Source organism: Pseudochaenichthys georgianus, chromosome 15, assembly GCF_902827115.2.
Source record: "Pseudochaenichthys georgianus chromosome 15, fPseGeo1.2, whole genome shotgun sequence".
NCBI lineage: Eukaryota > Metazoa > Chordata > Actinopteri > Perciformes > Channichthyidae > Pseudochaenichthys > Pseudochaenichthys georgianus.
This window is the reverse complement of record NC_047517.1, coordinates 11,793,000-11,805,039: the sequence shown is the minus strand read 5'-3', so window position 1 is coordinate 11,805,039 and position 12,040 is coordinate 11,793,000. Positions and strand designations below refer to the sequence as shown.

Genomic DNA, 12,040 nt, shown 5'->3' with positions numbered 1-12,040 from the left:
TAAAAAGGCCATTGCTGTTTTAACTTAACCTTACCGTTTAAGTCACGTTTACGAAAAACTACAGGGCTCAGCTTTTTTTTGAAAATTACTTTAATAAAAGCCTTCTTAAAAGAGGTCACAAAATATTTGGAATTTTAAAAATCTTTGAATTTAACAAATGGGCCTGTTATGACCTGGCTCAAAAGGCCACAACAAAAAGGAGACACACCATGTCAACGGTTATCAAAACATGTTTATTTAAAGGAAACAATCCAAATTAAATGAAGTGCAACAATAAGTAAGGCATGAGGTGTGGACGTCAGTGGTATCAGTAGTGTAAATGCAGGGTGAGGGTTGCATGAATGTGTATGGGTGAGAGTGTTGAGGTGCACAAAGTAAAGCAACTAAAGTAACAACCATATATACTCAACAACACCAGGTGTCTGCAGGGGAAAGCAGAGCGAGAACAGAGAGGAGCAGAGAGGCTTCAAATAGTTGCAGGACACCAGACCCAGGTGCCCTGAGTTACTGTAATCAATGCAATCACTGGAGCCACTGCAGCACAGACAGAACAGCCACACCCTCTCTACTGATGGACCCACAGGGGCATCACAGCCCCCCCCTTAAGACGGGGCCCCAAAGGGGTCCACGACAACCCAACATCCTTCTTCTTAACTCCAGCCTTGCGATTTCGTACTGCTTCTTCGCCTCCACTGCCTTTATGTCCCACTCCTCCTTGGGTTGGCTGGCGTTGAGCCACAGCATGTAGGCGCTCATCGGCCTCGCCGACCTCCTTCGGCCTTCTCTCCTTCGGCCTCCTCTCCTTCGGCCTCCTCTCCTTCGGCCTCCTCTCCTTCGGCCTCCTCTCCTTCGCTTTGCGGGGTTTCCTCTCTTTCTTCTCCTTCACCACTTTGACTGTCTTCTCCTTCTTCTTTGTCTCGATCTCAAAGTCAAAGGACCGTGCTGGACCACTTTTTCCAGACTCCGAAACAGGTAGGTCAGTGGACATCCTACGGCTCTGCACACGTGTAATATTATAAACTGGAGACACACTTGGAAATTGCAAACCACTCTCATCTGGCTCCCCAGATGCCACCGGCCTGGAAACCACCACAGGCGGTGGCACACCAGCCCACACAGCACTACCAGCGAGATCGTTGCCCAAAATCATATGTATCCCATCAAGTGGCAACGCGGGACGCACGCCGATAGACACAACTCCACGTACCAGCTCACAATCCAGCACTACTGTATGACGTCGCACAGGAATCAAGCCCATCTCCATGCCCCTCATCAGCACAAAATCCCCCGTTTCTGTCTCTGACTAAAAAGGCAACACTGACTCAACAATGAATGAGTATCTAGCCGCTGTATCACGCAACACCTTAATCGGCACATATTTGTCACTACCGACTACTGATACAACAGCTTCAGTGATGAACGGCTCAAAACCAGAACCCGCATCCGGGTCAGCACAAATCGGCTTCCTATCAGGCACCATGCCCGAGCCTACACCCAACGTTTTTTTTTTCAACACTGCAGAACAACACATGGCTGGAGCATGTGGTGACAAACGAGGCTTCCCCTTAGTTTCCAGCAACGGACACTGCTCCTTCCAATGACCCTCTCCTCTGCAATAATGACATAGGTCCACTTTGGCCCCCTCGGGTCGCCCTGTACCTACAAATCTACGGGAGGAGCCTGGTGAAAACTTTGCACCACCGCGGGCATAGCCATTGTCTTCTCCACGTTTCCAATCACCCCTAGAATACTTCTCAGTAAAACAGCCCTTATGTGTCAACACAAAATCGTCTGCTAATTCAGCAGCTCTAAACGCGGTGGAAGGTTTCTGTTCATTCACATAAGTGGCCACATGCTGAGGGAGAATGTCTTTAAATTGTTCCAAGACAATGAGTTCACAAAGACCGTCAAAACTTGCAACCTTTGCTGCCGCGCACCACCGCTGAAAATGAGAAGTTAAATCACGGATAAACTCCACATGTGTCTGCTTATCTCCCTTGACCCAACTTCTGAACCTTTGACGATACGCTTCAGGAACCAGTTTGTAAGACTTCAACACCGCTGATTTTACTCTATCATAGTCCAAAGCCTTTTCGCCACAAACAGCTGAATAGGCTTCCTGTGCTCGCCCAGTGAGTACACACTGAAGTAACAGCACTCTGTCCGAATCTGACCAGTTTCTTGCCTCTGCTATGCGTTCAAATAGAGTGAAAAAAATGTCCGGGTCACGCTCATTGAACTTTGGCACTAATCGCAAGTAGATTCCTTAAAGTCTCACTGGAGGCCAAATTAATGCCATCCATAGTTAGTATATATTTAGGTAATTTGTTTCGTAGATTCTTCGGGCCAAGTACAATAACTTCAGTTTTGGTCGTGTTTAACATCAAAAAGTTTAAGGTCATCCACGTTTTTAAGTCCTTAAGGCAGTCTTGAATTGTATTTAGATGATTAATTTCATCAGGCTTGATTGATAAATATAGTTGAGTATCATCCGCATAACAATGAAAGTTTACAGAATGATTCCTTATAATATTGCCTAACGGAAGCATATATAATGTGAACAAAATAGGTCCGAGCACTGAGCCCTGTGGCACTCCATGGCTAACTTTGGTTTGCGTGGAAGATTCATCGTTAACACGTACAAACTGAGAGCGTTCAGATAGATAGGACCTAAACCAGCCTAAAGCAGTTCCCTGTATGCCAACTAAGTGCTCTAGTCTTTGCAATAGGATATCATGGTCGATAGTATCAAATGCAGCACTGAGATCGAGCAAAACAAGAATTGAGACAAGTCCCTTGTCTGAGGCTATTAGAATGTCATTTGTGACTTTAACCAGAGCTGTCTCTGTGCTATGATGTGTTCTAAAACCAGACTGAAAATCTTCAAATAAATCATTGTTTTTTAAGTAATCACACGGCTGTTTTGCGACCGCTTTCTCAAGAATTTTTGAGAGGAACGGAAGATTAGAAATAGGTCTATAGTTGGCTAAAACCTCTGGATCGAGGTTGTGCTTTTTAAGAAGCGGTTTTATCACTGCTACTTTGAATGATTGTGGAACATAGCCTGATAATAAAGACATATTCATAATATTGAATAAAGAAGTGCTAATTAATGGAAAAACTTCCTTCAACAGCTTAGTTGGAATTGGGTCTAACATGCACGTTGATGGTTTAGAAGAGAGAATCATTGAATGTTCAAGGTTTATGGCTGAAAAGCATTCTAGTTTACTATCTAGTGTAATATTAGAACTTACGTTTCCGGGAGCTGTTGATAACACTATATTGGTCATTAATTTTGTTTCTAAGAGTAACAATTTTATCGTTAAAAAAGCACATAAAATCATTACTACTGAGTGCTATGGGAATAGAAGGCTCAATCGAGCTGTGGCTCTCTGTCAGCCTGGCTACAGTGCTGAAAAGAAATCTTGCATTATTCTTATTCTCATCTATTAATGAAGAGTAGTAAGCTGCTCTCGCTTTACGCAGTGCTTTCTTATATTCATTGAGAGTAATATGCCAAATTAAACGAGATTCTTCAAGTTTAGTGGAACGCCATATCCTTTCAAGTTGTCTAGACTTTTGCTTTATTTTGCGGGTTTCGGCATTATGCCATGGAGCTAATCTATGTTGTTTTATTTTCTTCTTTTTCAAAGGAGCAACAGAGTCTAATTTTATTCGCAGCGCATCTATAGCACTATCAACAACATGATCAATTTGGGGTGGTGTACATTTTGTATAAGTTTCCTCCCCTACATGCAGACATGCTATCGAGTTAAGTATTGGTGGAATCTCTTCCTTAAATGTGGCTATAGCACTAACAGATAGGTTTCTGCTGCAAGAGCTTTTGACTAATGCTTTGTAGTCTCGTAATAGTACTTCAAAAGTTACTAAGAAATGGTCGGATAAAGCAGGATTATGCGGTTCGACTAATAGTTGCTCAATTTCAATACCATAAGTCAGAACAAGGTCGAGAGTGTGATTTATAGCAGTGGGTTGGTTTATTTACACTCTTGACAGAAACCAACAGAATCTAATATAGAGTTAAATGCAACAGTAAGGCTATTTTTATCATCGTCAACATGAATATTAAAGTCACCTACGATAATTACTTTGTCTGTTTTAAGAACCAAAGTTGATAAAAACACAGAGAATTCTGATAAGAATTCTGAATAAGGACCTGGTGCACGATACACTGTAACAAATAAGATTGGCTGCAAAGTTTTCCAGGTCGGATGCGTAAGACTAAAAACGAGGCTTTCAAAGGAGGTATAATTTAATTTTGGTTTAGTATTGATAAGTAAACTTGAGTCAAAGATTGCTGCAACTCCACCTCCTCGGCCCGTGCCTCGAGCAATATGAGTGTTGATATGGCTGGGTGGAGTGGCCTCATTTATGCTGACATATTCTTCATGTCTCAACCAAGTTTCAGTGAGACAGCATATATCAATATTATAATCTGATATTAAATCATTTACCAATATTGCTTTAGATGCTAGAGATCTTATGTTTAAGAGACCACATTTAATCTTCCTGTTTTGTTGCACTGTAGTAGTTGTTACATTTACTTTTATTAAATTATTATGTATGAGACCTCTATTAGGTTTTACCTTAAATTGTCCTTGGGCAATATTGGGTATTTTATTGGGTTCGGGATTCCTATGGATGACTGCCTAGGAGAGAGCGCAGAGAAGCGTGTAAGACTGCGTGTAAGACTCTGCCTCCTGGTCTCAACTCCAGTTTGTCATGGATTACGTCCACAAAGCCCTGAAATGTTTGCCGAAATGAGATCTGCACCTTCCAAAGTAGGATGAATGCCGTCTCTCTTAATCAGACCAGGTTTTCCCCAGAAGGCTGTCCAATTATTTACGAAGCCCACATTGTTTGCTGGGCACCACCAAGACAACCAGCTTCTATGGCTATGATTCCCGCCTCCAACTTAACAACTATACTACATTTAACACATGTATCCTTACCAGTAAAGGAGGCCGGGAAGTAACCAAACATGAGACAGGAAGAGCAGGAAATAACACCCGAGGGTGGGGAAAGAGCCATGGCTAGCTATCAAGCTAAAGTAGCTACCGTTAGCAAACCCGAAAAGAGTGTAGGCAACTGTGGAGTTACAGTCGCTAAGAGAAGGAGAGTTGTGAGTGCTTAAGCTGTAGTAACGTGTGATTACAACGTCAGGCAATTGCCGTGATCAAGAGTTTTAAAACGATCGATTAAGTTAAGTTAATAAGCCATCAGCAACAGAACAGGCACACGGGATACCCGGAGATGACAACAACAACAACAACAACAACAACAACAACAACAACAACAACAACAACCGGAAGTTACAACATGCTCACCGCAATAGGTTCCTCCTCCTCCAGCAGTTCACACCTGGGCACCAGACCCAGGTGCCCTGAGTTACTGTAATCAATGCAATCACTGGAGCCAATGCAGCACAGACAGAACAGCCACACCCTCTCTACTGATGGACCCACAGGGGCATCACAGGGCCTCAGGTGGCATTAAGCTCCAGTCACACTGTCCCGAAATTGACACCATCTTCGTCTTTACTTCGTGTGATCATCGGTGCCATCGGGCATTTTTCGCCTCCCGAAGACAATACAAAGGAAACGAGAAGCTGCCTGATTGTCTTAGGAAGGCAACACGACTACGTGAAGCCCTCGCAATGCTGTTGTGTAGCCATCGTATTACAGTACGATGACATCGAGATGGGACCACGGCGTGCAATGTTTCCTTACAGATCGCTTCTCTTGTTGTTTTATTGCTCAACAAAATCATGTAAACATATTATGAAAATAACCCAATTTGTGTTCTGTGAAACTGAAAATGATATTGCATTGTTTGTGTTACTTTCGTTGCAGTTGTATGTCTTAAATGTAATTTAGGTTAACTTCCTGTTTTATTTATATGCTTAAGGTGAGTTTACGCTGTTGACAGGAAGTTGTTGTTGCTATGGAAACAACATGACGGAGAAAACGTAATATCTTCTACATATAAAGACGGAGAAAGTAAAGAACAAAGTCTGAAAATATCAGTGACAGTTTTTATCATATACAATCTCAAGTTTCCAAAATGTAAAGTCCCATAGTACTTTAACATAATTGTTTTTGTTACTTTCGTTGCAGTTGTATGTCTTAAATGTAATTTAAATGTTGCCTTCGGGTGTCATCGTGTGGCCTTCTGTAGGCATCAACGTACTTGCTTCGGCTGTTGCTTGGCCGTTGACCAAGTTCGGGGCCATCTTCGTGCGAAATTCACAATTCCATATTCGTGTGTCCATCTGGTGTCAATTTCGGGACAGTGTGACAGGGGCTTAAGGGAATATGGAAGTGGACTCACACATGATGGTGTTTGTCTTTTCATGGGATTCGTTTACAATATTAAATGAATTATACCTACATTTGTATGATACCCGGACTTTATTTTTAATGACATGCACGTCTGCTTCCAGGGGATGAAGTTCTGCAGTGGAATGGGAAGCTGTTACCGGGGGCGACCATGAAGGAAGTTTACAACATCATCCTGGAGTCTCAAGCGGAGCCTCAAGTTGAGCTAGTGGTATCCAGGCCTATTGGGTAAGTCAGGGATTAAACACACCCCTTACATCTGTTTTATTGGATATTGGTGAAAAATGCAATCCTTTAGTCATAACTCCCACCCTTATTAACTAGGGAGTGTTGACTCAACAGTTTCTAAGTTGCCATTTTGTCTCCTCCATACCCTTTAAAAAAGCACTTAGCCTAACCCTATTTACAGGAGGGTAAAGGTGAATTATTACATACAAAATGAGAAGTGGCTGCATCACATAATATATTGGTCTTAAAAACCAAGCCAGTAATGACCAGTTTGTGAGTGCATTAGAGTGGTGGTGACGATGTATTTTGTAGGCTTTTGTAACCCGGAAGTTAGCGTCACTAAGGCTCACTCAACAAAATAAATGGGATTTTCCATTGGATTTTGGAGTATTGCAGAGAATAAGACGTGTGGCAGCAGGATAATCTCCACATACTAACACCATTTTTATGATTTTTGAAGCTAAAATGCAATCGGTAGAAGTAAAAATGTTAGGCTGTAAACAAATCCCATCACATTACTTCTTGTAACCACCACTAGGCTAAAGGCGGCTAATGTTACCTAATTTCGTAGAACAAAGCATGGAAATCTCTTCAGTTTGTGTTAGGGCCTTTTAACCAAAAACACTGTCAAAAAACCGTTGACTTAGCGATTTGTTTTACAGGTCTCAGAATCATGATATTGTTATCTTTTGTAATTATATAATTTGGTATTAATCCTTTGGACAACAGACATTTCCTTCCATTAATCTTTTGTTTGAACTTAATTCTCTACAGACGTCTTAATTGGGTGTTATTCTGCGTTTTGCTAGCAATTCATTGAAATTGTTTTATTTTAATTGTACCAATTGTCTCTTTTTCTGAATTTGCCTATAATTACTCTAACAAATTACATATTCCGGAACACTTAGAAGAAAGAAAAAACATAATATCTCCACATATGCATGTGGAGATATTATGTTTGGAGATATTATCTGAAATAAGGATTTTAACGCATTTACATACAATAATAGCATTATTATTACTGCTAGTGGGATCTACTCATTTATGACACCCTGCATGACCCTTCATAGAATCTTTTTAAATGTCAGGTTTTACGTTTGATCTGTTTAAAAAATAATATTCTCAATCAAATGGTGATACTCTGGAATCCATAGTGACCAAAGTGTTAAAAATGTACAGGTTGTGATCAGTATATTTGCTAAGCTATGAGTGAGTAAGTTTGGCCTATTTCTGTATTGGGTTTATAGTGGTTTTATTTTACATTAAAAAAAAAAAACGAAATGTTTCTTCAACTTTTTGCATCCTTGCTTTATAATAAGATTGAACCTCATTTTCTCTTTGATGGGAAAAATAGTTGAATGTATTAATTTTTCTCCAAACACTCACGAAGGGTTTATAGAAAATATCAGTAAGTAATCTGCCCCTTTTATTAGGACCCCTTAATCTTCTCATGCTTATGGAAACTATTTTGGTTTTGCTGGTGCCATTTTGCATCCCTAAATGAACTCAATTGATTCCTATTAAGCAGTTATGCTAATTTATTTTTAGATAAATTGCTACAGTTTGTTAAGTCCATCTGAAAAAACTGAGACTTCCCTTGAAGGGATGCAAAATGGCCAATGGGAAATGTCTGTCAATGTAGCATTCCTTTTGCAAGTTTTTTAAACTGTTTGTGCGGCGTCTGGATTTTCTCTTTTTCATTCCCAGTCCAAGTTTTAGGATCCCAAAGTGAAATCCAGCACTCGCAGTGTCAAATACTTCTTTATGTTTTCCTCTATCCCATTCTTTGAAAGCGGGGTCATTGGGTTTCATAAAAATATTGATTTGATTTTCTTTACTTGTTTTACATTTTTTGATTTTGGAATGGGCTCAAAAGCAACATAGGCTCCGTGAAACACTTATCAGTATAATGCTTGTATTTCAAATCAAAAGGTGAAATTAAAAATGTTTTTTGCTTTCTTTCCAAGAGTGAAATGAGAAGATGGATATCTAATGTTTGAAAGTACTGAAGCTGGGAGACCAATCAGCTTGATTTGTTCAGGTTTTATGCTCGTTCAGTACATCATGATCCATCTTTTCCTTTTAACCCTCAGAAAGAAAGGGAATAAAGTACTAAATGTTGAACTTTTACTTAATTAAATGTAAAAATATCAGTTTGTGGCCACATGGATCACTCAACAATTGAGAATACAACCTCCCCATGTGCTATCAAATAATCACTGAGAAAACCTCCTGCATCTACCAATGTTGGGATGGACACTTTCAAATACTAAACAATTCCTCTTTATAGATTTAAAATTTAAAATGAGAAATTACACTGATAAGTGTTCCACAGAATACCATTCTTTTCTTTATGACAATGAAGCTAATGCAATGGCTTCTGGCGTTTCCCATGGGATCCTTAACTGTAGTTGTGGTGGTGGTGGATGATAGAAAAGATGTGGACAGAATTGAGCTGCTGGTTCCCATCCATTCTTATTATTATTTCAGTCAAAATGTCTGAATGAGTCCGGGAAAAATTGAATTTATGAGAAGAAATTGTCTCTCCTCACATTTTCTTTTGTTTCTCCATATTTGTTTTAACCACATAACATTTTAATCTCCAAATAACTTTGAATTGCAGTGCTACTTTCTTCCACTTAACTACTTCTACATTTATTTGCATGTATGCCTGTGCATCGAGAACACTACTAACTTTGTTTATTCTGGTTATATGCCAGTTTGAGAGTGGCTGACAAGAAGTTTTCTGCTTCCTTTCCAGTGATATCCCAAGAATCCCCGACACCTCCCACCCTCCATTAGAATCTAGTAAGTATGCGGGATGTTGAGACCCCCCTTTAATTCTGTTTTTATCTTGCTGATTGTCTTTTTTTTGAGAAAGCAAATATGTCTGTGTATCAACCATGGTGCTGGAGCTGGGAGTTTATTAGCCTAGCTTAGCATTGAGATTGGAACAATTAAAGAGGCCCTATTATGCTTTTTGGTGTTTTCCTGTCTGTTTTATATGTTTTAGTGCATGTCAATTGTTTGCCAAGTCTAAAATACCCAAGTTCCCTCTAGAGGGAGTTTCTCTACCACCTGCCTGAAAAGCCTCCATTGGACTTCTTTGTTTACTTCTGTAACATAATGACCCTACTATGTATCACTCCTGCTTTTATTGGCTAGCACATTGTACGTTATGTACAAACTAATGTATTTTTAACACTTTTTTCTCTTGTCTAGGATTCAATTTCTTGTTAGAGCTGACTTTCTTTTAATGAATTCTCCCCTTTTGTATCCCCAGCAGGTTCCAGTTCTTTTGAGTCCCAGAAGATGGACAGACCATCTTTACATGTCCTGTCTCCCTCCAGCCCTGGGATGCTCCAAGACGCTCCACAGTTATTGCCAGGGCAGCTCTCAGTGAGTCTGCGCACTTTGAGTGTGTTGGGCTGTTGATGTGTTGAAATGAAAACGAAGCATCAGATTTGTTTGTGTGTTTCCCACCCAGGTGAAACTTTGGTACGACAAAGCGGGTCATCAGCTAATAGTCAACGTGATGCAGGCTGCGGAGCTTCCTCTTCGGTCTGACGGGCGGCCCAGGAGCGCCTACGTCAAAATGTACTTTCTTCCTGATCGCAGGTATGCCCCATCTTCACAGAGAGTGCTTGAAAATGCATTCCGTATTAGCGGAGTACATTTGGATGAATAAAGCTTGTGATCTAATCATAGGAAATTCCCATGAACAATAAGTATGTCCACTGAAAAGAGAACTTGGTTGTCTGACTCTCTGATTGTTGAACACAGTGACAAGAGCAAACGAAGGACAAAAACTATGAAGAGGACCTGTGAGCCCAAGTGGAACCAGACGTTTGTCTACTCTCATGTCCATCGCAGGGACTTCAGGAACCACATGCTCGAGCTGACGATATGGGACCAACCCAGGTCACCGGACGAGGACAGCACCTTTATGGGAGAGGTACCTCACACACACACACACACCACACACACACACACACACACACACACACACACACACACACACACACACACACACACACACACACACACTTAATTAACTTCTGAATGGGAACGTCAATACACTAAATCCCATACAGCGGATGTTTTAAATACATATACAAGCTTTTCTGTATGTATTTTTACCATCTTCTACTGTCTGCGTTATGTTAATAAGCAGTTGTGAACGGCAGCAAAACATTTCCCTATCTGTATTATGACTTGCGCAGGTCCTGATAGAGCTAGAGACGGCCTTACTGGATGACAAGCCTCACTGGTATCCACTCCAAACCCACGATGTCTCATCCATTCCACTGCCCCAACCCTCCCCGTACCTGCCCCGACGACACACAGACGTCCCTGGAAAGAAGCTGCAGCGTAAGTCTCTGTCTGTGAATTATTTAAGGATACTGTGAAGGATGAGGGATGTCGTCGAGAAGAGACTACGTGTGGAGGTTCGGTCTTAGGCATGTTTCTGACCATTCTGAAAAGGAGCCTCCAGGAGGTACCTAGAATGAGACGAGAGGTTCTCACCAGATTAAATAAAAACAGATAAGGAGAGACAATAAGAAGGGAATGGGGATATAGTGTTGGAGGGATAAAGGGTCAAATAGATTCAGGGAGTAAAGGCTGGAAGGAATGAGGGTCGAAGGTACGTAGGGAGGGTGGGATGAAAGGTCAAAGAGATGTAGGCTTGAAGGGATGAGGTATAACATGTATTGTATAGTATATCAATGTAAATGTATGTTTTCCATACCCTTCCCTAATACTGCATTTGTGCCTGGACATGTGCATGCATATACAGTGGGGCAAAAAATTATTTAGTCAGCCACCAATTGTGCAAGTTCTCCCACTTAAAAAGATGAGAGGCCTGTAATGTTCATCCTAGGTACACTTCAACTATGAGAGACAGAATGGGGGGAAAGAATCCAGGAAATCACATTGTAGGATTTTTAATGAATTAATTGGTAAATTCCTCTGTAAAATAAGTATTTGGTCACCTACAAACAAACAAGATTTCTGGCTCTCACAGACCTTCTTCTTTAAGAGCCTCCTCTGTCCTCCACTCGTTAACTGTATTAATGGCACCTGTTTTGAACTCGTTATCAGTATAAAAGACACCTGTCCACAACCTCAAACAGTCACACTCCAAACTCCACTATGGCCAAGACCAAAGAGCTGTCAAAGGACACCAGAAACTAAATTGTAGACCTGCACCAGGCTGGGAAGACTGAATCTGCAATAGGTAAGCAGCTTGGTGTGAAGAAATCAACTGTGGGAGCAATTATTAGAAAATGGAAGACATACAAGACCACTGATAATCTCCCTCAATCTGGGGCTCCACGCAAGATCTCACCCGTGGGGTCAAAATGATTACAAGAACGGTGAGCAAAAATCCCAGAATCACACGGGGGACCTAGTCCATGACCTGCAGAGAGCTGGGACCAAAGTAACAAAGG

At 41.0% G+C, this 12,040-nt stretch overlaps 1 protein-coding gene and 1 long non-coding RNA gene across 2 annotated transcripts in view; one reads left to right on the top strand and one right to left on the bottom strand.

Moving 5' to 3' along the window:
• The window catches only part of LOC139435228 (uncharacterized), a 203,112-nt gene that overhangs the window by 118,549 nt on the left and 72,523 nt on the right, over positions 1 to 12,040 (bottom strand). The window lies entirely within an intron of this gene.
• The window catches only part of rims1a (regulating synaptic membrane exocytosis 1a), a 145,767-nt gene that overhangs the window by 86,876 nt on the left and 46,851 nt on the right, over positions 1 to 12,040 (top strand). Inside the window, exons 10-15 of the mRNA XM_071205706.1 lie at positions 6,464 to 6,587; positions 9,349 to 9,395; positions 9,874 to 9,986; positions 10,075 to 10,205; positions 10,371 to 10,542; positions 10,811 to 10,958. Coding sequence (XP_071061807.1) covers positions 6,464 to 6,587; positions 9,349 to 9,395; positions 9,874 to 9,986; positions 10,075 to 10,205; positions 10,371 to 10,542; positions 10,811 to 10,958 — 735 coding nt within the window. The remainder of the gene's footprint in view (positions 1 to 6,463; positions 6,588 to 9,348; positions 9,396 to 9,873; positions 9,987 to 10,074; positions 10,206 to 10,370; positions 10,543 to 10,810; positions 10,959 to 12,040) is intronic.